The following is a 27,193-nucleotide window of genomic DNA, read 5'->3' on the forward strand; positions in this document are numbered from 1 at the left end:
AATACGATTCCTCATAAACTCTGAAATCCTCATACCGAGCAGTTAATAAATAGCTATAGAACACATTCACACTTTCTGCCGGTTAAATGCCAATGGGGAAATCTGATATATGGCAATATCTGAATTTCAAACACATATGCAGCATATATGGATTTCCCTTATATCCTTATAACTTATAATAGTCACGTATACATACATACATACATACATACATATATATGTGTGTGTGTGTGTGTGTGTGTGCGCATATATGGCTACATCAGTGCGTCTAATAATAAGAAACAATGTTTTTTTGTTAAATTTTTTTGCCTGCAGTCTAAAATAACAATAACAAATAGCTACGCTGTGTTAAGCATTTGAGAAAATAAAAAAAAAGAAAAAAAGAAAGAAAAAAGAAAATTTAGATTTCAATGCAAATCACATTAAGGAGGTTGACTGGGGTGTAAAAAATCCAATCATACTCTTTGTAAACTATAACAAGATTAAGGCCTTATCTTCACGGTCTTACTCATCAGACAGTGGTGTTAGCCAAATACTGTGCACGTCGATTTATTATTTTATTTTTAAAGTTATATTGTTATCCGTTCTTTGATTGGTTGGTGGAAACACGTGAGACTTTGACGCTCCAGCACGTATTAATGACGTTGCCAAAACAGGAAGAAGGCTGCGGCTCGTGTGGAGTTGTGCTCCGTGTTGAGTACCGTTACAGTTCAGCACATTTCAAGCCAGTCTGATTCCTTTTAACGTTTCAGCTTCGACATGGATGACGACGACGTTTTAAGCCTGAAGCAACAACTCTTGGAGAAAGACAGGGAAATTGCTGCTTTAAAAAAGAAACTCGACCAAGTTCAAAAGGTCCGAACAGCATTTACGTGTCCAGTAACGTTACAGCCTACAGCCTGAGTCCTGCTTCTGTCTTTAAAAGCCGCTTTTTTCTGAGAAGCTGCTCCTCTTTCTGTTTGTTTCAGCAGGCTAAATCTTTAGTAGCAGACTTACAAGATAGCGTATCTGTTCTGGCCCCTCTGAAGAAAAACACATCGTTAACCAATGAAGACATTGGAAGATACAGTAGGCAGCTTGTCTTGCCAGAGCTCGGTGTTAAAGGTAACAGTTTAATGAACATAATCTGAATCAAATTTTGCTCTCTTTCGGCAAATCAGGCCTCACATTCAGTCTCCTTTCTGTCCAGGTCAGATGAGTCTCTCAAATACATCTGTTCTAGTTGTGGGATGTGGAGGTTTAGGCTGTCCGCTTGCACAGTACCTCGCTGCTGCAGGAATAGGTAGGTTCAGGATCTGCTTTGGGGCTGAAAAGTACTGTGACTTAATGTTCACCACTGTTTTTTTTTAAATAAAGTTTGTATTACAGCATGCAGGACAATAAAGGAAGTGCTTATACAAATAGGCAGAGGTGAACATTTCTGCCTATTTGGGACACGTGGAACCTTTTTGAAAATTGTTCTTTATAGCACCAAAAAGGGTTCTGCTGTTATTAACTTTAAATCATAATGATAGAAGAACCCTTTTTGTTGCTATAGAGAACCATTTTCAAATAGGTTTTATATAGAACCATATACAACACATTCTCCATCAATCTGAAGAACCATTTCACCATGCAGACAACAATTCAAGCATAACATGGTTATAAATAGAACCACTGCTTTTATTAAAGAACCAGCAACGAATGTTTTTACAGAGTACTACACTTCCACATCAAGTTGCTTGGCATTAGTAATATAGTAATATTCATCATATCAAATATAGCATGTTATCATGAAGTAATGAAAGCACAATCACAGTGAACTGTATTGGTGGTGTGCTAGCATATTGCCAAGCAGTAGATATAACTATGTTGTATTTTTATTATCACACTTGAATTATGAGTGCAGCTGGCTAAGCTGCAGGTGTTATGATGTTTGTGTCACAAATACACATCTGAAAAATTGTGAGGTGTTTAAAAAAAACACAAGTACTCCAAAAAAAATCTTTGGTTTTCTTCATAAGCAAAAAATGCAGCGGTGTAGGTTAACTAATCTACTCATTTAGTCAAATGCTGGGGCCTGTCTTACGAAGCAGGATTTGTTGGTTAGCCAGCTGTTCAAACTAACTGTGGACTTTAGTCTTTTCACCATGACAGTTTATGCTGCACTCCTAAGATGCTCCAGGCCAGATTAAGTTTCAGATCATAAACAGCTCTTGAACCAATCAAGGACAGCCTTTAGACAGAGGTGGACTTCTACGTTCCTTTTAGGGTCACTTTATTGTTCATGATGTTTGTGGCATCAGTCACATGAAAACTATTGCTTTCTTCAGAGGAAACAAATCATACTACGTAGATATCAAGATTATAAAGCAACTATTACTCTTATACGTTCCAACATGGTGGCAGTGGTGACTTCAGTGCTCTTTACAATTATAATGCGTATTTTTTATGTATTATGTTTCTCTCTTTTCCTTTTTTGAAAAACAAGTTGCTCAGCTTCTCAGGTTTCATGCGATTGGCTACTTGTCATAAACGTCACACTTTCATGTGCTTGTTTACAAGGATTAATTTTAACTCCAGTATCTAAACTTACAAAGAAAGGAGTTAACTGCTGCCATAAAATAAGTTAACCATGGCTGGATTTATTAGATTTTGTGATGGTAAAACGTTCTCAGTTAAATAAGTTATAAGTTATACGGGCAGCTGTATTACTATATTATATACTTTCAGGTCGTTTGGGGCTACTGGACTATGATGAGGTGGAGCTGAGTAATCTGCACAGACAGGTTCTGCACACAGAACACACTCAAGGTCTGCCCAAAGCCCAGTCAGCAGCACAGGCTCTTAACAGGTACCTATTAATCTTACACCAATATGCAACATGTGTCTTAAGCACTATTCAGACATAACTGTGAAAAATGTACGCAATTGTCCGGCAAACCCTTTGTTTTTACTTCTTTTGGGGTTCAGCAAACCTGTTTGCTGATGGCTACATCAGTTTTTGTACTTAAATAATATGTCATCCCTGTTTTCATTTTCATATTTTTAAACTTTTTCTCCTTCTCTTGTAAAGTAACTTTTTTGAAGATATGAGGTTTTGTTCTGACAGTGACTATAGGTTGAACGAGAAAAGGAAGGCTGGGATATTTACTTAAAATGTGTTCTTGACAGCGTCTTAGTGTAAAAGTAATTTGATACAGACATTACGAAGGTAAAAAGAATCCTGTCTAATAATATAAATGAAAAAAAACTACAAAAATATACAGCACTAAGTAGTATTTAACCCCTGCAGATTTTGCAAATTCAGCAAGTTGCAAATAAGTTAGAGCCTTCAGACTTTGAACAAGAGTAACATTTATAAACAGATGCCTAAATATTACAAATAAAAAATATAAGTTTCTCAGTTACATTATAATACATTTTAAACATAAAAATCAGGATAAATTATTATTCAACCTCTAGGTTTAATATTTTGTGGACCATTATTTGCAATTACAGCAATTAATCATTTTTTTTATAAGACCTGATCAGGCCGGCACAGGTCTCTGGAGTAATCTTGGCCCACTCCTAGATGCATATCTTCTCCAAATTGTCTAGGTTCTTTGGGCATCTCTTGTGAACTTTGATCTTGAGCTCCTTCAAGTTTTCAGTTGGGTTAAGGTCAGGAGACTGACTAGGCCAGTGGAACACCTTGATCTTTTTCCTCTTAAATCAGGCCTTGGTTTTTGTGGCCATGTGCTTGGGGTCGTTGTCCTGTTGGAAGAGGAAATACTGACCCATCTTAAGATCATTGATGGAGGAGTGGAGGTTTTTGGCCAAAATCTCCAGGTAGGTTGTGCTATCCATCTTCCCATGCATGCAGACCAGATGGCCAGGCCCCACACCATGATGCTGCAACCACCACACTTGACTGTAGGGGTATTCTTGGGGTTGTATGCAGTGCCATCCTCTCGCCAAACACCCCGGGTGTGGTTGGCACCAAAGATCTCGATCTTGGTCTCATCAGACCAGAGAACCTTGAGCCAGTCTGCCTCAGAGTCCTCCAAGTGATCATGAGCAAAATTTAGAAGGGCCTTGACATGATGCTTTGAAAGTAAAGGTACCTTACAGGCTCGCCTGGAATGGAGACAGTTGCGGTGGAGTATGTTACTTATGGTCTTTATTGAAACCAATGTTCCCACCGCCATGAGATATTCCTGGAGCTCCTTCCTTTTTGTCCTTGGGTCAGCCTTGACCGTTCAAACAATCCTGGCCTCGGCACAGGAGGAAACTTTGAAAGGCTGTCCAGGCCGTGGAAGGTTAACACTAGTTCCATAAGCCTTCCACTTCCAGATGATGCTCCCAACGGTGGAGACAGGTAGGCCCAACTCCTTGGAAAGGGTTTTGTACCCCTCTCTGATGGCCTTGGAATGCTCCTTAGTCTATCCCATGTTGACCATGTATGAGTGCTGTACACTTGATTGGGGAGGGAAAAAAACTGATAATTAAGCGAAGCATGTGAAGCTCATTGTTCTTAATACCTCAATTACTTCTTAAAACTTGAGGAAACAAAACAGAATTCTGGTGGTTTGAGGGTTTGAATAATAACCTCTGGTAAACATTACAAATTTTTAAAAAATTAATAAACAGAGGAATAACATTCTTTTTTGCTGAAGTGCATTTCACATGTCCAGGCCCATCTACTGTCCAAATTTCACAATGCTAAGTGTATGCTCCAAATGTGTAAACCTACAAAATCTGCAGGGGGGTGAGAGCTGCTTAGAGGCACTGTATCATGAAAATAGTATGCATCAGTATATAAGTCATGTAGATTTTCCATCAGGAGATGCCCCAAAACCTCTGCAATGATTTGAAGCTTAGGCCTCTGTATGTAGGCTGTACTTATGATACACAATCACTTGAGAGCCTCCATACTTAAGAAAGACTGAGAACTTCTTCCCCACAGTATATAACAGATGATCTATTAACTTTTATTTATATGCTTCAGTTTATATTATGTAGACGCTTACGTAACTTGTGAATGCATAATAACTGATAAACTGATACAGATTTAGACGTGACTAAATATCATAGAAGTACTCTACTAATCACCATACCTCCACATATAAAACTTTGTAATTGTTTGTAATTGTATTTTCAGATATTATTATAATAGTATCAGGTAGACTACAGGGGCCCTATCTATGTGCTTCATTCTTCTGACAGGTTGAATTCCGCAGTGCAGTGTGTTCCATATCATCTCCAGCTCTCAGCTGAGAACGCCTTGCAACTCATTCAACAGTATCTTTTTGTACTCTGCTGTTGTGCATTGTCATTTTTGTATACATCTAAAATGTATAACTTTTGAGTCCTTGACTACCTGTTCTTCATGTATGACATTGTGGCTGACTGTTCAGATAACGTCCCCACACGGTACCTTGTCAATGATGCCTGTGTTCTGAGTGGCAAGCCTTTAGTATCTGCCAGCGCTCTGCGAATGGAGGGACAGGTAAGACTACCTCTCAGAGTAAAAATAATCTTATACATGCTTTACAGTGGTTGTGTATGTGAGTTCTGAAAAGATCCAACTTAAAAGTTCACTTTGGCTCTCTTTTTTGCTCATAGCTCACTGTGTACAACTACAAAGGAGGGCCGTGTTACAGGTGCTTGTATCCTACCCCCCCACCACCTGAGACGGTTACTAATTGCTCTGATGGTGGAGTCTTAGGAGTGGGTGAGTCTAAAAGCCTAGTACGCACCCATATGATGGCCAGTTTTAGAATGTTTTAAAAGGCAAGGTGTGTGAACTTTAGAACACTGGATGCTGGCAGTGATAGTTGAATATAGTACTGGGTGATATTGATAAAAGTCAATATCATAATGTTCTCTGAATATGGTACAGTATCACTGAACCATATGATATTTAAGGTGGCATAAGTTCATCCATCCATCCATCCATCCATTTTCTAAGCCGCTTCTCCGTCAGGGTCGCGGGGGGGTGCTGGAGCCTATCCCAGCAGTCTTCGGGCGGAAGGCAGGATACACCCTGGACAGGTCGCCAGTCCATCACAGGGCAGACAAACAGACACAGACAGTCACTCACACACTCACACCTAGGGGCAATTTAGCATGTCCAATTGGCCTGACTGCATGTCTTTGGACTATGGGAGGAAACCCACGCAGACACGGGGAGAACATGCAAACTCCACACAGAGAGGACCCTGGCCGCCCGGCCAGGGAATCGAACCCAGGCCCCCCTCGCTGTGAGGCGACAGCGCTACCCACCACGCCACCGTGCCGCCATGTTCATGATATAATTGAGTACTGGCACAGAGTGTCTTATAAGAAAATTAGAGTCTTATAAATGTTAACAGACAGAGTTACAAAAAGCATCAAATGTTTAATACTTTATCAATACTGGAATTTGGCAAACCATTCAGTATGCCAACTTTCAGTACATTCTATACTTTCAGTTGTTTACTTAAATAAGCTAGTGCTAGGTTCACAATGTTTTTTGCCTGCTTTTTGAAGAGTTCTGTTGTTGATAAAAGAGAGAGAATTAAAAAAAAAAAAAAAAAAAAAAAAAAAATATATATATATATATATATATATATATATACACTGCTCAAAAAAATAAAGGCAACACTCAAGTAACACATCCTAGATCTGAATGAATGAAATATTCTCATTGAATACTTTGTTCTGTACAAATTTGAATGTGCTGACAACAAAATCACACAAAAATCATCAATGGAAATCAAATTTATTAACCAGTGGAGGCCTGGATTTGGAGTCTCACACAAAATTTAAGTGGAAAACCACACGACAGGCTGATCCAACTTTGATGGAATGTCCTTAAAACAAGTCAAAATGAGGCTCAGTATTGTGTGTGGCCTCCACGTGCCTGTATGACCTCCCTACAACGCCTGGACATGCTCCTGATGAGGTGGCGGATGGTCTCCTGAGGGATCTCCTCCCAGACCCGGACTAAAGCATCTGCCAACTCCTGGACAGTCTGTGGTGCAACGTGGCGTTGGTGGATGGAGCGAGACATGATGTCCCAGATGTGCTCAGTTGGATCCGGTCCATATCTTCATCAGTCCATAGCTTCAATGCCTTCATCTTGCAGGAACTGCTGACACACTCTAGCCACATGAGGTCTAGCATTGTCCTGCATTAGGAGGAACCCAGGGGTCTGAGGATCTCATCTCGGTACCTAATGGCAGTCAGGCCAACTCTGGTGTGCACATGGAGTGCTGTGCGTCCCTCCAAAGAAATGCCACCCCACACCACTACTGACCCACTGCCAAACCGGTCATGGTGAAGGATGTTGTAGGCAGCAGATCGTTCTCCACGGCGTCTCCAGACTCTGTCACGTCTGTCACATGTGCTCAGTGTGACCCTGCTTTCATCTGTGAAAAGTGGCGAATTTGCCAATCCTGGTGTTCTCTGGTAAATGCTAAGCGTCCTGCATAGTGTTGGGCTGTGAGCACAACCCCCATCTGTGGACGACGGGCCCTCATACCATCCTCATGGAGTCGGTTTCTAACCGTTTGTGCAGACACATGCACATTTGTGGCCTGCTGGAGGTCATTTTGCAGGGCTCTGGCAGTGCTCCTCCTGTTCCTCCTTGCACAAAGGCGGAGGTAGTGGTCCTGCTGCTGGGTTGTTGCCCTCCTACGGCCTCCTCTACATCTCCTGGTAGCGCCTCCAGCCTCTGGACACTACGCTGACAGACACCTTCTTGCCACAGCTCGCATTGATGTGCCATCCTGGATGAGCTGCACTACCTGAGCCACTTGTGTGGGTTGTAGAGTCTGTTTCATGCTACCACGAGTGTGAAAGCACCACCAACATTCAAAAGTGACCAAAACATCAGCCAGAAAGCAGAAAGGTACTGAGAAGTGGTCTGTGGTCCCCACCTGCAGAACCACTCCTTTATTGAGTGTCTTGCTAATTGCCAATAATTTCCACCTGTTTTCTATTCCATTTGCACAACAGCATGTTAAACTGATTGTCAATCAGTGTTGCTTCCTAAGTGGACAGTTTGATTTCACAGAAGTTTGATTTACTTGGAGTTATATTGTGTTGTTTAAGTGTTCCCTATTTTTTTGAGCAGTATATATATATAGATAAAAAAGTGAAAATAACCTGTATTTTTTTCAATCCATTCGACATTTTGTGTTCATACAGTGTTTTGAACTTTTTGCCATAGTATCATTTGGTATTGAGCATTGTGATACTGCACTTGGTGTCAGTATCAAAATCAAAATTCTGGTGTCATGACAACCCTAAACAAAAACTACAATTCCAGAAAGGAAACTTACTGCTTATTGCATAAATACATTTTTATGGATTTTAAACTGTTTTTTAAAAGCAATCTGAAGCACCCAGCAAAAAATAAACATTACATTGAATGGCAGTTCCTGAATGCTAATAAAGTAAAAGCTCTACAAACAGAATTAAATTGGAAACAGGAAAACTACTATTTCTTAGCCATTATTTCAAGGAATTAATGCTTGTCCTCATATATGTTGTTTATCACTAAACTGCATTATCATGGTGGGTCATATTGCATACAGTAACATCACAGTGCACTGGTAGAGATGATATTTCACCCAGCACTAGTTGAATATGTTCAGTTTAGAAAGTTAGATTATTTCTTCGTTTGACAAATAAACTTCAAGTTTGTAACAATTTTGAAGAAGAACAAATTTCTCGACAGAGCAGAGAGAGCAGCACCTTCTCTTATTTCCCTGCTGTATGTACACTTTTAACAGCTCGATCTGTCAAGGAAGATTGGAGGGCATAGTTTAATTATTTTTGCCAACAACATCATTGTCAAGGTAAAAATTTAAAAATAATCCTGGTTCACTACACTGACTCTGCGTGTGAAAACAGTTCTCTTCAACTGACTGATGCAGCTTAACCATCTACTACATAGTTACAGCTCCCATTATATTTGGCAGACACCAGTTAACATAACTGGCCCCTTGTGTGTAGTAAACATATATGTGTATAAATAAACTGAACTTCTGTAAATTGTTTACTTTACTACATGGGACAGAGTTTACCACCGCTAATTATAGGTTCCCTGAGTTTTCAAGCCAAAGGCATAACCTCTGCAATATAAAACCATATGTGCTTCCTCCTTGCAGTGCCTGGAATCATGGGCTGTCTTCAAGCTTTAGAAGTTCTGAAGATTGCCTCTGGACAAGGATGTATCCTTCAGTGGAAACACATAAAATATTCATAGTTCACTACACCAGCCCCTTACTGTATGGAATACTCTATGTGAAAATGTTTCTTTGACTGATTGATGCAGCGTCCTTTGGGCAGCAACTGCTGATATTTGATGGTCAGGAAGGCCGGTTCCGTTCCATAAAGCTTAGGCCCAAACAGGCAGGGTGCGCTGTGTGTGGAGAGACACCCACGGTCACAGAACTACAGGACTACGAGAAATTCTGTGGCTCTGCTGCAACAGATAAGGTTAGAATCATGTCGCAGGGCAGTTTCCTGTGGTAGCACTTGTGTACTGCAGTGGTAGATATTTCTCTTACTCAGTGGTGTAGTGTAGTTTGAAGAGAGTATTTTGACCTACTGTCAGAGGCAGTCTTTGCATTAGGCAAAAGGAGGCAGTCGCCTAGGGCCCCCATGAATAAGAATTACTTTTACTGTATGTGTTGATGTTAAATACCCTGTTCTGGAATACACACACATTTTAAATGGCTGTATGGCTGTAGTGATTATTTTAGTAATTTTAATGCAGCCTTAGTCACTGGTCATGGTTATAATGGACTGTTCTATGTTCTATATTCTATGAAAAAACCATTACAAGTAATTAATTTTATTTATTTTTTATTTTAATTACGTTTCTAAAAATATGATAGTTTGTTTATTACTTTGTAAAAAAAATCATTACTTATTGCCTCTGTTATTCTGTACAACAATCACCAAATTTTCTCCCCCTATAGTGAAATAATTTCACTTAATAAAACTGCTTAATTACTCTGTCTAGATGTCTAGAAAAAGTTAAATGATCTTATTGTACTTTTGCAGCAATCTATGCCTAGTACATAGTAATATAATTAAACACTCTATACCTAACTTTCACCATTTAACATTACATTTATGATAACATTTCACTTCAGATATAAACCTGAATGTTTTTCATTTAGTATGTCTCTTGGGGCCAGTCATGGGCTGGAGGTTAGGGAACCAACCTGGTGACCCAGAGCCGACAGCACATGACTAAGGTGTCCTTGAGCAAGACACCTAACCCCCCAACTGCTCCCTGGGCACTGTGGATTGGGCTGCCCACTGCTCCGGGCAAGTGTGCTCACTGCCCCCTAGTATGTGTGTGCTCACTAGAGTGTATGTGGTGTTTCACTTCACGGATGGGTTAAATGCAGAGGTGAAATTTCCCCGTTGTGGGACTAATAAGGGTCACTTAATCTAATCTAATCTAAAAGTGTTTCTCTTAAGATTTCTCTTAATATTCGTTATGGGGCAAATTTAGTTGCGACCCACAACATTGTTTCCCCAACGCTGGTCCTGGATGCCCACTACCTTGCACATTTTAATGTCTATCCTATACCTAACACACCTGATTGTACTAATCAACTCATTTACAACCCCTTATTGGGTTGAAAAGGGTGTGTTAAAGCAGTGAAAGCATTGCATGGCATTGTGCCTCCAGGACCAGGGTTGGGAAACACAGTTAAAATAACTACCAGTAGATAGCATTTAAGTTACCTATAAGTTACCTATAAAGATCTGTGAGGGACCAGTTTGTCAGCCGGCAAATTGATTTCTTGACTCAAAATTTCACATACAGTTTTAATGGCTATATATTATCATGGTGAATTGTTATATTGCCATATGCAAATCCTGCTGCTTTCCTGGTGGAAACTAAAGTATACCTGTGTATCATGTGGATGCAGTTCTGTTCTTACTTTGTATTCTTTTTGTGTAATTTGAAGTAATTCCTTGTACTTCACCATTTCCCGTACATAGTCTATGTTTAGGTGGCGCCCTAAGTATAACATGACCACATCAGCTGGCAGTATTTCAACATTACTGTGGCTCAATACATGCACTGCATGTTCAGTAAAAAGATTATTATAAATTTGGAATATAATACAAAATATTATTTTTAAATTGTCTTATTTTGATGCATAGTGAGATGAATTTGGATTTCTGTATATGTAAGAACACGATCCCCTCCTCCATTTGGTACTGTGTATATGCAGCTCAGTAAATGTCCACAAGAGGTCACTGTGACTAGTAGGAATTATATTTTTAATCAGTGGTAGACAGACAAATGTGTGGCTGTATGGTTTAACCAATGCTGGTCTTTACCTTTGAAAACCATATGACAACTAAAGGAAATCAAGCACACAAGCTCATTTAGCCAAATAGAAAATTCCTGAGAGATCTGACCAAACACAGCCTTCTAAACTACCCCACCTAGTCAGTACTAACCTAGAATAATTTCATTGTCCAGTAATGGTCATTTTCAGTGTTCTCCCATTTTACAGTGTCGAAGACTGAATCTTCTAACCTCAGAACAGAGGATCTCTGTGCAGGTAAAGTATTTATGCATCACTACCTCATATATACAGTGCCTTGAAGAAGTATTCATACCCTTTGAACTTTTCCACATTTTTGCCCGTTACACCCACAGACTTAAATGTATTTTATTGGGATTTTATGTGAATGACCAACACAAAGAAAATTATATATGGTCTTAATAATAAAATAAATAAATTAAATATAAATAAAATAATTAAAATAAATTACACACAGGTGAACTATTTACTAATAAGGTGATTTGTGAAGGCAGTTGATCACGCTAGATTTTGTTTAGGGGTATCAGAGTACAAGGAGCTGAATACAAATGCATGCCACACTTTTCAGATTTTTATTTATAAAAAATTCTAAAAACTAATTTTCTTTTCACTTCACAATTGCTACTTTGTGTTGGTCTATCACATAAAATCCCAATAAAATACATTTAAGCTTATGGGTGTAACGTGAAAAAATATGGAAAAGTTCAAAGGGTATGAACACATTTTCAAGACACTATATATTCCTGTGTCTATTCTTGAAGTTTTATCCTAACATACTCTGATAGTCAAAGTAATAATGGGATTAATCCATTCTTGTCCCAGTTCACTCATAAACGAAATATTGTTAACCGCAGGAGTATAAATCCATTGTGGACAAAGTCACTCCTCATCTCCTCCTTGATGTTCGTCCCAAGGTGGAGGTGGATATTTGCTGTTTGCCAACTTCAATCAGTAGGTTTTCTAATGGTTTTCATCATTTCAGTTAATAGAGACCCTGCTTGGCTATTATATTTTTGAATAATGCATGTTCACAAGTAATTAGGTTACATCATACTTAAACAGTTCATATTTTTACCAATAGATATTCCACTTGCCAATTTAGAGGAGCGAAAGACAGATCATGTTAATCTGCTTAAGGAGAAGATCAGCGAACTGAAACAGCAGATCAAGGAATCACAAGTAGCAGGTAATGAGTAAAGGTTTTGCATCGACCCGCCATACATACCTGTACATTTAGTGGGCTGAAGATTCTCCGTGAGAGGGTGCTTTTATAGTGTTGGGAGCAATATTTGCTGAATATCTTTTTTTTAATATTTGATCTCTTAGAAGTTATTACTGTCCTTTTTCTATACATTCGGGTTCAAATTAAATAATTATTGTATGTAATTGCAAAAAAAAAATTAATTATAGATACACTCAAGGAAGCACTTGATCAAATTCAAATCTTTATAAAATGTCTAGTCATTCACTGAAGAACACCGTTAATTAAATAAAATGCAACAAGAGATGTTTCAATGCATGTATATCATGGAGGGGTCTAGGAGGATTAATATCTGGTATGACATATCTTTAATGCATTCAGGGTATCCAAACTAGAGTTGTGAAGAATGATTATGGAAACAGTACCACTGGTAATCTAACTTGGATCTACGTATATACTGAAACTGCCATGTTGAATATTGTATTGGGATTGTAGGAAAACACATAAAAAGCATTGAACTGTAATACGTTAACTAGTTTTTCTGGCAGCAAAAATTTCTGGTCAATCCCATGAAGGTGTAGCTCACTTCTGGTTGATGAATTATGAGATTTGTTGCCAATAATGTTTTTATGTTAGGAGAAAATGTAGTTCTTGTAAAGAGGCATGTTATAAAACTTGATATATAATTGTGTAATGTGTAGGTCAGCACATATTCTTGAACATTACTTGAGTTTAGCTGAAGATTAGAAGGGAGGGAAATAAAATCATATCCCTCAAATGTAAACAGTTATATGTCTTAACCCTCCTTGCTTGTCTCTGTTCTACCAGCAGCGCTTCTCTCAGCTCAAACGAGTGTTATCACAAGGCGAGCATCCAGTACTCTATATATTGCAAGTGTATTGAGCCCTGTGTGTTAAATGATCCTACCTTGTGTATACAGTAAGCACTCCTGCTGTGCACCAAATGCCTGCAGCCACCTATTATGGGATATCTGGGCAAGCTACACAATGAGGGAACAAAAGAGGGGTAATCTGAGTTTCCTCAGGCTAATTAGGCTTTTGTAACGTTACATTGCCAGACTACTTGCTTTTCTTGGATGACCAATGAGGATGGAGGTGATGCCGTTGCTAAGCAGTCATTTTCCAACACAGAAATAGCCTGGTCATCAGAAACAGCTGGCCTCCTGTTCCATAATCAAGCTTTTGTATGAGGTGTGTTTTTATTAGAGATGAGAAGCTCTATTTGAGCTAGAGTGTTTCGATTAAGATAAGATTACTTAATACCATGGCTTGAAAATAAGGTAGGTGCTGGGTAATGGGCCTAACATTATAAAACTATGCTACTAGCACATTTCCCACTAACTCCCAGAGCCACATATCCCCACCCTTTTGAACTGCTTTTTGCGTAGCTTGTAACAGACATGGATTGAGCTAACCACACTGTCTCCCCTCCCTCTTTCTCTCTCTCTCTCTCTCTGTCTGTCTTTTCCTTTTCTCATGGCTAGTGTTTGTGGTGTGTAAACTGGGGAATGATTCTCAGAAGGCTGTGCAGATCCTGGAAAAGTTGTCTGGATCAGAACTAGAGCAAATTATTGTGAAAGACATCAGCGGCGGCCTTCTGGCGTGGGCTAAGAGGATCGATCCCTCCTTTCCACAGTATTAACTGTCATTTATTGCTTATAACTGTATATGGCTAAATTAAAGCGAATATGCCCATAATATATTTTCAGTTCTCAATTGTTTTTTATTATTAAATAATTTTCTAAATGACAAAAAAAATGTCATTTTATATATATATATACACACATGTATGTATATATACATATATACACACACACACACACACACACTTAAAAACGATGGAAATGGCTTTATATTGCAACATGAAAACTCCAAGAACCATTTGCGTTATTAAATGTTTCTTTGCATCATGAAAGCAACTGATAGAAATTGTGCTGTAGATGGTTCTGAAAAGAGTTCTATATGGGACTAAAAGGGGGTTCTTGTAATAAGCTTGACATCATAACAATAGAAGAACGCTTTTTGTTGCTATATTATGTAGCTTTTTGAAAAAGGTATGTGTATATATATCTATATATATCTATATATCTATCTATATATATATATATATATATATATATATATATATATATATATATCTATCTATCTATATATATATATATATATATATATATATATATATATATAGATATATATATACAGTACATTCTTCATCTGCAAAGAATAATTTTCTTTACTAAAAACCCTCGTTTTTAAGAGTGTACAGTTTAGTATTACTAGGTTTTTCCTTCTCTTGTAAAGTTACCGTTTTGGAGATACGAGGTTTTGTTCCGACAAAAGCGATATATTCACCAGTATTGATTCAATGTAAGACCAGTTTGGATGCTGTCAAGGGTATAAAACTAACATTCTAGCTAACCATAGAACTAATAGTTCTATGATAAAACCATAAAACCATAGTTTCTCTGCATGGCTTCTCTTTACCCTGCTCATCATGTAGTGAACATGCTTGTTAGATTAATTCTAAGGAGGAACTCAATGACTTCTTGACACACTGTTCCTACTAAATCCTGAGTAGACTGATAAATCAATGCACTGTGTCCGTTATTAATCAGTGTTATTGAGCTGTGCTAAAGCCTGAGTGGACTGATAAATCAATGTGATAATCAGTTATTAGTCTGTGTTACTGATCTCTGCTAAAGCCTGAATAGACTGATAAATCACAGTCATGTGTCAGTTATTAATTACAGTTCTATTGAGCTCCTTTAAAGGAATGAATGAATGAATCATCTCCTCAGTGTTGGACATGTTTGTGAGTGGTATGGTATTGCACTGAACTCAACAGTGGAATGATGCAGGGATGAGATACCAGAAAGTTCAGAAACATTAACAGAATCATAACATTAGAAAAAAATCCAGAATGCTTTCCCGAGATATATTGTACATGTATTTGTAATGAGTCCTGAATATGTTACTTTTATGGAATTGCAATACTTTTAGGACAGTGTATTCAGTATTCAGTCATCACTAACTTTTCAAAGTAGTTTGGCCAGCAATGGCTATACGCCCGTATAACTTGTTGACAAAGCAGATGGAGCCATAAGAAGTGAGTTCAACCCAAAGCCAGGCTGCAGCGGCAGCTCGTTCGTTGCTGGATTTATTTGCGTTCTACCAGTAGAGGTCGCTAAATCGCCTGCAGCCTCCGTCCACATAACGGAAACTGCGTACAGGATAGGCATGCGCGGGCTGCAAGGGCAGGAAAAAAGTCTGAAACCCATCGCATTTATGGGGCTGTAGTTGGGCCATTTCGGGCTCAGGAGCCTCGGTTGCTTTCCCCGAACTGAGAGCATTCTTCTTCTTTCTGCGAAGATGGAGGGAGTCGCTACAGCTGGGAGGAGAACAAGATGCGCATGAAGTAGCTCGTCGCCACCTGGAGCAAGCCGAAGAAAAGTTTACAAAAACTGTTCAAGTCAGGGATCAGCTATCAGAAACAGGTATTGTTTGGGATTTTAAAGCTCGATTTTCCTGTTACCGAGCCAGGAGCTCCGAGAACGAGCTCCGTATCTTCGTTTTTCCACTGAATGGACGGGCTTCAAGTGCTTTTGCAGTCCACTTGTTACGGAGAAGAAAACGCCTTGTCTAAATATTAAGGTCGTCTGTGGTTTCATTGTGCAGTATTTACACGATAGGGTTGATTCCGAGTTCGTTACTCAAGTATATACTACTATGTAGCCTTTATTGAGCGCAAACAAAGCCATTGTATAACTTGTTTTGCTGGCATTCGTGGTCCTCTGCCAGCTCTGCGATCAAGAGTGGGAGGATCCTCTCCAGATGTGGAATGGCTGTGGTTCCAGATGTTAGTTGTAGCGAATAACTGCTACAATAGAAAGCAGTGATTGTATAAAGTAGATTTGTCGTGAAAATGGTGAACAAAAAGCAGATATTTTCTCCACTGTTGATTCCTCATGCAGCTTAATGAAGTTAACTTAAAGAACAAAGTAATTATGAATATGATTCCTCCTGAAACAGTTAAATCTTCTTATTACTGAAGAGTACATTATTATTAATGAATGTACTGATCTCTTAGTATCTACATAGCTTCAAATGTTAATAGCCAAGTATTTAACTCCATCTAATGGCTTAATTAGTTATTTCATACTAATAATAGTAATTACGTAGTTTTATGTATGAATACACCTTCTTACTAACCTTTATTCTGTCTTTTTAATAGAGCTTCAATAGCAGGAATGGCACCTGAAGACCAAAACCAGCTTTAGGATGACTGTTGCTCTATCAAGGCTCAAGCTGGGGTCCTGATTGCTCAGCTGAGACATGAACGGAGCTCTCATTGATCCAGTATGTACACCATAGAGCAGCAGAGGCACTGAGGTGTGCAGCAAGAGCACCAGAATATGGTATCTCAATCTTCACGCTATATTTATAGCCTCGGAAATAGCAAAAACAAAGGTGAGAAGAATTTTGAAACCTCTGCTATGGACAGCGCAGGCCTGCAGCAGTCCAGGCACTGTTGACGCGCTGTATTAGTATCAGATGTCCACATAAAACACCTGCTGACTCAGAAGCTCAGTGGTATTGAGCCACAGATTTCAAGCTTGTCACCTCTAGTTTTACACAGCAGTCATCTCAGCCGCAGGAGGAAAGCCAATGTCTGCCTGCAGCAGCACAACTCCTCTGACGCCCTTACCAAAAGCCTACCTCCACTCTCAGCACCCACCGACGCCCCCCACGCCGTCTCCGTCCCCTAGCCCCCCGGTGGCCCTCTACCACCGCCTGTCCAATGGCAGCCACAGTGCACCCAGCCCCACACTCTCCAGAGGATCTCTCCATGGAGTGTCCTTCCTCTTGCAGATCGGACTCACCAGAGAGACGGTCAACCTGGAGGCGCCTGACCTGTCACTCAACGCTGTCAAAGACCTGGTCTGCTCCATCATCGACCAAAAGGTAGACAATCTCTGATCTTGTCACTCAATGAGGTTAAGCCTACGGTCACATTGATTAAAGGGATTGTTTGGTAAAACATCAAATTTATACAGTTTTCTCCCTTACCTCAAATGTAGTTGATCTGCCAAGACAAGTTTGGTATCTGAAGTTTGACACAACATTTTCACGATACACAGTATGCCTTATGATATTTGATTTAATAAGTTGGAAAAGACAAAAAAAGCAGCAGAACCCAATTTAAACTATCGATATAATGTTAAAGTGTGAGCATTTCACATACTGCTGTACTAAATCCAGGAAAATGGGACTGATTATGCTCTTCTTGTAATGAATAATGCAGTTGTTCAGTGTTCCTTAAGTACTGTTGGTATCCATGTCATGCTCAGAAAAGCATAATTTATAAGAACAATGATAGAATATTGTCATATTGCTCACCCCTATCTATAAAAGTGTACATAAGAACCAAGAAATCCAGGTTGCCTTGCTACTCCTGTTTTGAGCTATTTGGTGCACCTTTGTCTGTTTTTATAGATAGAACTACGTGACACAGTGTCCGAGACCACACAAGCATATCTATTTGAGATTACTAACACCTCAGCACAGCTTGATTGTGTAATGATTTAGGCTTGCATTTATTTTGGAGTTATGGCACTTATTTTTGACAGCATTGTTGCTTATTTAAGCAAATAGTGCGGGAGGATTATAGAGGAATTTTGATGATGTCTAGTCAAGATTCACTTGAACATTGAAAATATATAAATAGCAGTCAGGCTTTATGTTGATAAAGTCAAAACTTTGAAATGAAGATTAAAGTCAGTGAACATTGATTGATGAGCTTATTGTCAACACATGTCTTAACAGTCCTCACTTAACTAATAGTGTGGCTAAACATTGAGGTTTTCAAAGGAGCCGGAAGACGAAGGCTCTAAAATACCTGGCAGTATTTGTCTTACTTAGTTGTCTGAAATACAGTATGATGTAGCTTTTAAAGGCATTGAATGCTTCTGACATCTGTTTCCTAACACCAGCACTGTAAACAATTCTGACTTGGTAAGTTTCTCTAGAATGGAGCAGTTCACACCAGAAAGCTCAGAATGACTCTGTTTACTGCAATTTAATTATGCAGAACTGTGGAACAATCAGTGTGATTCCCTGCTAAGCTAGTGTTGCTGATCATGAGTGGGAAGAAATCATAATGAATGATATTTCTTCATAGTTTTCTATCAGCCTTGTTTTTAATGAAATGCAAGTGTCCTACGTGATTTCCATTACATTAATTTACGTAAAAGCGTGAGACTAATTGCCTAATGTCTGGCCTGTGCTGTAATCATCAGGAAGTCGCTTTAGGGGATAAGCAACGAAGGGGCATTAGCCACTGATTAAAGACCACATTTTCATTCCATCAGTTCTAAATCTGTTCACATCCACTGCAGGAAATACACTGACTGAAACAAGTCAGCACAGGTGTGAGTGTTAATGCAGACTTCAGTCACAAACATCATGAATGGTACAGTCATACATCAGCATTTATCTGCTCACTTTCGGAACACGTACATGGCTGCTTGTTTTCTTTATGGCTTCCTTAAACAAACAAATCAGCCTTGCTTTAAGAAGGTTTTGCACCAAAGCACTTAAATGGCTTTTGTTGTGTAATACAGTGAACTAACCCAGTTCCAGCTCTTTTTAAAACTAGATCACACTGAACAGCTCCATCAAAAGCACACCATTGTTCTCAGCGAGAACAGCCTGGCAGTCATGTGCTGACATGACCCGTTAACAGCACAAGATGCGCTCCTGCTCACTGATAAGAGACACACTGTAACCTTGCGCAGTTCCACATTAATCTGCTACATAAGCAGACGGCATTACTAGCACTCAGCGCTTGGCTTTGTGTACTTCTAGTCCAGTGCATTTCAGGTCAAGTTCACATTCCTGCAGGCCAGTGTAATACCGTTATTCTTTATGAGGTCCATTGATGCTCACTGGCCAGTTATCTCGAGCTTTGCTGGGGGGGTCCAGTATTGATATTTTCTCAATGTTGCATGTTGGCAGGATTTCATAGAGAGACAGAGTGCAGGCTTTTTTCTTCCAACTGGATCTTTAGATAGAAATTCATTGGTTGGACTCCTCTATGTCTCTGTATGCATTTGTGTATATTGTGTTGAGTGCAGAATTTTATGGTCAGTTTGTAATATTGTACCAAAACCATTTTCTTGAAAAGAGAGAGATGGAATGTAATTCCATAGTGCATCTAGGTATTGACCGATATATTGCTATATGATAAAATCAGCCAATATTAAGGTTACGCTGAGGTACTGGTGATAATGCTGCAGATGAAACCTATCATGAACAGACTACTTTAATATAGGGGAAGTCAGTCATTTGTAGGGATTTTTATGCTTTCATTATTGATTACATTATTAAGAAAAAATAACCATTATTTTAATGATAAATCAAGTAATCATATACATATGTATACATGTAAACATTTCACTAATACATGCATTAGTGATATCCTTTCCCTTTTTCAGTGATGTATGTAAAAGTGATTTGAGGGCTGATAGCGACCCCTTTTGGAGAATCTTTAGATTGCTAAACATGGATTTATAATGACTTACATATACCCTGTTTGTCATTAAATTGCAAAGTGATTACAGAGCGGGTTCGTCTAGAACATACATTTTAATTGCACATTTTTTTGATAGCTTGATTTTGAGAGGTATCCTTTAGCATGAAGATAGCACAAATACTAGTTTAAATAAGAACTGATTAAAAATACTAAAAGAAAGAGTTAATTAACAGAAACCAACAAAATTGCTAAGAATGTTATGTAACATGATTGCAGTTATTTCAATTTTTATAACACTAGACTTTGGGAGTTTCTGCTGTTTAAGAAATATAATTAAGGACTTATATTAAGCCACATTTGATAGTGCATAGTTAACAGCTGACATCCATTTCAGTAAAGCACTGTTTTGTAAAATGTTATTGGCTGTTGAACATTTTAGATGGTTAAAGGCCGACATAATTGCCTATTGCTGCTGTTTAATCAACTCTTTCCAATCAATAACGTGATTTCTCAATGTTGCTGTTGCATTCAGTTGATATGTAAAATAATGTGATGTGTAAAGAATGTGCCAAAAATGAACCTATTTTTTTTGTCTGTCTCACAAGCTACATGTTTGAATAAGCTAACACTTGAATAGGAATTTCACTTTTTATTATTACATGGATAAATTCAGTCAGTAAGTGCTAACTGGTCTAAAATGTGCTCAGAATAAGCTCGCTGGGGAAAAAAAGCACAGTTCATCCAACAATAAAGAAAGCCTCATGCATCTTTTATACATTGATAGAAAGACGGTAGTACAAAGAAAATGACAATTCCATTCCTGGCGCATTTCACTGTGGATGTGCTGTAACTGCTCTAGCAGCAGATTTGGAAGAGTGTAGGGGCATCACCAAATTCTCAGAATGGTGAAACGCTAAGCTCGATATGGTTAAAATCAGGTTAAAATCGGTACTTGTGACAGTTTTCTTATCAATGTAGCCTCAATCTTGATGTGGTTAGAGTGCATGCAGCAAACCGATTTGCAATGAAAGCATGCAAAACCAAGCAGCGGTGTCCAGCTCGTGTTTTTGTGAGCTGTGCTGTATCCCTTTCCCCAAAAACCCATGGGATGAGCCGAAAACCCATCTGCTGAGATCCAGCCCGGCAGGATCATATGGCTTTGATATCAGTGGAAAATATGACTCTGACTTCTCCCATCTTCCTGGCCATCTTTACACATACGAGTGCACGCACATGCACACAAACACACACTCACTTTTTGTGCTCAGTGCTGGTCCAGTCAACACGACACAGGCAGGGAAAGTGTTTTATATTCTGATATCTCATTAGAAATGCCTCAGGGGCATTACATTTACAGGACTGGATGACAGCCAGGAAAAATAAATGATTTGCTAGTACATTTCAAGCCATACATTCATCTGCCGATATTACAAACGTTCTTGCTGACCTTCACAGTTCAACAAATTCATATTTTCTGGCTTGCAAAGGATGAGATCACTGGGTTGCTTGCTTGATTGGTTGTTCCATTATCATGATTTGTTTCAGCTACTACATTTGTGAACCAGATGTTTATTAATAACAGCATAGCATAGACATAGCATAACAATGAATTGGCTCTTCATGCATATGTTCTCCTTTTGAATGATCTAGAACACAAATATAATATGGTTGTGGTGGATAACATGGAATTCCAGTGATTTAAGAATTTTTTGGCTCAACTCGGTCATTGAGGTGCAAACAAAGTCCTTGAGATTCATTCATGATTTAGATTTTATTGAGTTTTTATAGAGATGCCTACCAACTCAACATCTTTATAATAGGAGTGATGGGAACCAGAGGTCACAATGTCTAAAGTTTTCATCATATCTTTAGAAGTCATTCAACAGTTTTGTTTGAAGCTGACACTGAAGCATTTCTTGGTAGTCATTGAGCCATAGTATTATCCCCATTGCACACAGGTCTGTTTTTGTTGACAGTCTCCCAGAGATGCTCTGACATAAGGGGAGATGGCAGCCCACTACTGTTAAGGCTTAAGGAAAAGTGAGTCCCCAGCTCCGCCAATCAAATCAGAAGCTTTTCCAAGTTTTGCTGCATTTCCCTTCAGCGTTTACAGCAAAGCCAGGAGTGTAGCATGCATAATATAAGCTTACAAAACCTAAACTTTAAAAGTCATTATAGAGTTGTGCAGCTTGAACATAGCTTTATGTTAAAAGTAAAATCAAAGGGGCAGGAAAATTGAGCACAGTTTATATGTTTGTGTTTGCGAATGTGTCAGTTATGCCAGCTGTTGTGTGTATATATAAATGTTATATATATATATATATATATATATATATATATATATATATATATATATATATATATATTCTATACAATTACAGTGCTGTTGGTACAATATACGTTTGCACAACTAGCACAACAAGCTACATTAATTCTTGGAGATTTGTGAGTTGGCTATTTTGCCATTAAGGTAATTGTAATCATATTTAGCCATGTAGAGCTAATATCTGACAAAAGACACACAATGTATAATTCTGAGTTATTTTACTTCTATAAAAACAGTATAAATTTACTAGTTGATTTCTTATTTTATTTCACACTTTTCCGCTCTATTTTATCTTTTGTTGGTCATACAGTTTCCAGTTGGCGATGTTAAGAAAATGATTTCTCAGAGACATGGCACAGTGCTGTAAATGAACCTTGTCTGACAGGACAGCCAGTTGTTCCTGTGTGCTCCAGCCTCTGTTTGTCCTTATGGGTTTTAGACCAATGATTGCCGTCTTTCATTGGGGAGGGTCATCTGAATCTCCTTCTACATGTTAGACAAAAACAACTGTTTGTGGTTATTTTGCATGCCAGTCAAACGGAATCTACCATGGATTTTGATGGCTTTTGTAAACATTTAGTGACAAAACTCACTAGACATGTGGTAATAGGAGAGGTAGCCTAGCAACACTGCAGTGCTGAGATTCAGGTGAGATTATGTTGGGACTCTTTTTTTCTTTGTGGTCATATTTTACTAGTTGACTGGGTATTCATATTATAAATACCTATTTAAAAACATTCCTCAACTGTTCTTAAGAATAACTTTTCTTAAAACCCACTTATGCAGTTTTCACAAAGATTCGAACATTCACCAATGCTTTCTTATTTAGGATTTGTTCTCAGATAAGAACAGAATCTATGCACTCAATTGCACTAAGGTGCAAACAGCTCTGTGGTTTCATGAATGTCATGAATATGACTTTTTCTCAAAAGATTTCTCAAGAACAAAAAAAAGGGTTAATTTGGATATATTGTGTGTGATGTCAGTACTGCAAAAGACAATATCATGATAATAATTAACAACAATATATATTGTGCAGAAAGTTCTTAGTTTAGAGCATTAATGTATTTGGTGTCATTTGGCAGAGACCAGCTCATACCTTGCCACCTGCTGTTATAGTTGTCACCAATGCCCTTCATAGCAACGTGTTCCAAAAGCACATATTGTTTGAAGCTGTAAGTCCTTTTATTGGTGTCTGTAATATCTTGTCTGAGATAAGAGCTGCTAAATGGTAAGCTGAGTCTGAGCCATTTCAAACAAATTCAAAACCTGAGGCAATAACAGAGAAAAATGTGATCATACTGCTTTGGAAGAAAAATGTTGAGAGAGCTTCGAAATGACAGGGCTTTTGTGTTGAACTGGATCTGACCACAATGTTTCATCAGTTTTGTGTCAGCTCCTGGATGAACTTTTGGTTCTCAGTTAGGTTTATAGTTTCAGATGAACTGCACTCACTGTAATGGAAGGGCACTACGCAAACCACATGGAGTTGCCTGGACTTTCTGCTGGATGCAGAAACCACACAGTTTGGCTATACATCAGTCCTGTGCCCTTTTCGTATACAGAGGGATGAAAAGCAGAGATCAGTTACGCTACATTGCTTATGGATGATGTCTGACCTGGGGTCAGGTCCACTGCCATTTGGGAAATGGGTACAGTATGCTCTGGGCTACAGCCGTTCTTGCCATTATCCAGGTGAAAAAAAACCCCAAAAAACTGTGACTAACTGAAGTAGAGAACTCTTCTGTTCTCAGCAAAAAGCAGCACTAGCTGGCTTTCTGGAGCCATGTAGTGCATAGCCTCTCTGTGCTTTGTGCCTGGTGTTTGATGGACATTGTAGTTCATGATGAGGGGAATAAACATCTGATAGTGAAGCGTTTCCTGTTTTGGTGTCGCCCTGGCTCTGCTGTGCTGCCACGGAGGGAGCAGTCACAGGACAAAAGTTCAGCATGCTAACAGTGACATGCAAGCAGCATTCCTCACATTTCCAAGAGCTGACGTTTGAGGAGTTCCTATCAAATCAAACATCTGAAGCCTGGAAAATCAAGTTAGCCTCTCTTAAAGTTAGCATTTCTATCTCAATATCTCTGTAGTACAGTAATAGCAGGATTCACATTGGAGGCTAATGCATCTGAGGAGCTCACTTGTTGAGTTTAATGTTTGTTGGAGTTTTTGTTTGGCTGGTTGAGGTGTAGTTCAGTGACCTTCAGAAGCCAGACATACACTGTGTGGTTTTAGAAATCTCATTCTTTGGTGACTTACACTGTACATTTGAGTAGACAAAGCTTACAATTTATATATTCAGACTGTACAAAAAACGTTTGGTCTGACTGAACTGCTGCAGCCTGTACAGACAACTCTGTTTATGCGTAGGACAATATGGTCTCTCTGCAGCCTATTTTAAAGATAAAAAAAATTCAACATATTAAAATGTAAAACTTTGAATTCTATCCAGTCAAACTGAGTAAAGTCAGAATGTACAGACTTTGGTTCTGCAAATTTCAACTTTTTCGTCTCTGTTGTGCTAGCCTGCATCCTAGGTTATGCTCAACATCTCTTTATGAAATTAGTTTCACTTACTTAAGATCTCTTCAGAATTTTCAAATCTTTGCTTTAGATGTAAACAGGAAAGAGGTACATATTTAAACCTTGTATTGGAATGGGATACACCATGAGTTTGAGAAAATATTGAAGGAATGCCTAGATTTTTCTCCTGCCCTGTTCCTGTGAAACTTAGCTATGGAATCTGTACTTGATTATAAAGCATTTGTTTTTTTATACTAGTATCTTTGGACATGACATGTATTTTGCTTTTGTGGTCAACTCCTCAGATTCCTTCCATTGATTTTTGGTTGTCCCAGGTTACAATAGTACTTCCATCAGAGTAACTGGCAAACATAAGCTGTTGAGAAGCCTTGTGAAACGATTCTAAACTGCCTTTTTTCTTATTCCCTTTTTTTCTTGTCTTTTTTCCTTTATAGTATCATATCTATTGGTATGAGCATGTTCGTCCAAAGGTAACCGTGTCTGTGAACCTGACTTTGTTTGTACATAAAATGAATTGATAAAAAAAAAATATATATATATTGGTCAAATCTAAACATCAGTCAAATGCTAATTTTTAAGGTACATATTTGATATGATTCCGAAATCATTGTAAATCCCTAGAGTAGGCACACCAAAAATTCAGTGAAATGATGATTATATTTTAGTAGGGCAGTAAAATGCAACGTAAGATATATTATAGCTTCACTGTAAACAAGTGCTTGATGTGGATGCACTGCCAAAGACACATTAAGGAATTGCCTGAGAAGTGAGAGGCAGCATGGCTGTAACTAGGCTAACTACTTTAGCTAAGCTTAACTAGGTCCCAAAACAGTACAAATACCTTTCCCTAACGAGCTAGCATGTTGTCATGTCATCTGAAAACACAACTGAGGAGAAAAGACAGCATGTAAAAGACAACACGTATATTTCAGCATCCAGTGTACAGCTAATCTGAAAAGGCAGCTTGTATTTCATTAGTCAAATTTTTGTCAAGGTCATCTGTTTTTGGTCATTATTTTTCATCCTGCAGGTGACTGAGTATCCTTTCATTAACTCTTATGGATGCTAGAGTATTAAAATGAGAAAGCACACTGCGCAAATGACTTTGGTTGTTTGTTTCTATGAATGTTTTTTTTTTTCTTTCTACAAAACAAGATTGCGCAGCAATGTCTTAGTCAATATACTCAAAATGTATTGCAATGAAACGTCTCTTCAACCTACGAACACAAATGTGAAATTAATAAAAAATTTCGAAGACGGAATGTTTCTCATTGTTTGTAGGAGCTGTGAGTGAGAAATCATTTATATAAAATTGCAACATGCGTTTGTTATCATCAGCAATAACTCTGACTTCTAATTGTTAATAGAACTTTGCTGCTACTGAAGATATAATGTGGAATCCAGGGATTTCTCATCAGCTCCTAAACTGGTGTTGATGTGAGGTAACCATTGCACGGTCTGCTGTATTTCAGTGTAAATTTGAATGGTGGGGGAATGTACTTTGGCTCTGGACTTAACAGCCCCCTCATCTTCCCATCTGCCATGAGGTATGATAAAGCTAGTTCAGATGAAGAAATGCTGTTGCTTTTCTGGCAAACGTATTGGAAAAAAGCATAAACTTCTTACAGAAGGCACTTTTATGAATGTTAAGCCTTAGTGCCCGACCTTGGAACACTAGAGCAGCTGGAAACACTGTACAGTCGGATGTTAATGTCTTGCATACAAGCAAGTTAGCCACCCTTCCCACTGTGGCATAGGGCAATAACTTCCATTCCCTGGGCAAAGACTGCACAGGCAACTCCCACTAAATTCATACTGTCTACAGAATACAGCATGAAATGTATTCAACAATAATATGCAACAAAGCAGAAAGATTACATTATTTTGGGGTGATGAATGAAAAGAGTCATCCTTCCCAGTTGAAAGTTATTATTTTCATTTTGCTATAGTTTTAAAATGTAATAATTGCACATAAAGGGTCCAAATTCTATATTTTACTGGAATGTAATATTTTCCACTGATGTTCAGTTATTACATTATGTGGTTTTATGTATTCGTTTTACTTTTTGACCCCTCTTATCGCTTGTGTTGTGCTTGTTTCAAGAAGCAGTCTGAGCTGAAGCACTCCTTATAACTTTAGCGTGAATGGGCTGTAGGCTGCTACAGAGCCCTCTGTAGGCTTAATAGGTGAATACATGTAAATGTGCTGGTGTTTGTGGTCTTAGTTTTCAACAGTGAGTTGAAAACAGGCTGTTT

At 38.5% G+C, this 27,193-nt stretch overlaps 2 protein-coding genes across 7 annotated transcripts in view; both read left to right on the forward strand.

Moving 5' to 3' along the window:
* Positions 1-642: 642 nt before the first annotated feature.
* Positions 643-14,235, forward strand: mocs3 (molybdenum cofactor synthesis 3). Of its 2 annotated transcripts, none has more exons than XM_017711869.1 (13): positions 643-855; positions 969-1,104; positions 1,190-1,282; positions 2,713-2,833; positions 5,188-5,262; positions 5,353-5,470; positions 5,587-5,695; positions 9,120-9,182; positions 9,287-9,450; positions 11,502-11,549; positions 12,167-12,263; positions 12,394-12,498; positions 14,018-14,235. In XM_017711869.1, the coding sequence occupies exons 1-13, from the start codon at positions 760-762 to the stop codon at positions 14,173-14,175; spliced, it is 1,383 nt and encodes a 460-aa protein (XP_017567358.1). In that variant the 5' UTR covers positions 643-759; the 3' UTR covers positions 14,176-14,235. The 2 variants fall into 2 exon arrangements, with proteins under 2 accessions (XP_017567358.1, XP_017567359.1); XM_017711870.1 differs by having other exon boundaries at positions 972-1,104.
* A 1,517-nt stretch (positions 14,236-15,752) lies between these two features.
* The window catches only part of prkd3 (protein kinase D3), a 66,866-nt gene continuing 55,425 nt past the window's right edge, over positions 15,753-27,193 (forward strand). For 4 of the 5 annotated variants that reach the window (XM_037541923.1, XM_037541924.1, XM_037541925.1 and 1 more), the window contains exons 1-2: positions 15,753-16,027; positions 16,765-17,495. In XM_037541923.1, coding sequence (XP_037397820.1) covers positions 17,199-17,495 — 297 coding nt within the window. In that variant the 5' untranslated portion in view covers positions 15,753-16,027; positions 16,765-17,198. Of the gene's footprint in view, positions 16,028-16,764; positions 17,496-27,193 lie in introns of those variants that run through there. The other variant, XM_017711872.2, reaches the window with a different exon arrangement.

Source organism: Pygocentrus nattereri, chromosome 10, assembly GCF_015220715.1.
Source record: "Pygocentrus nattereri isolate fPygNat1 chromosome 10, fPygNat1.pri, whole genome shotgun sequence".
Classification (NCBI taxonomy): domain Eukaryota; kingdom Metazoa; phylum Chordata; class Actinopteri; order Characiformes; family Serrasalmidae; genus Pygocentrus; species Pygocentrus nattereri.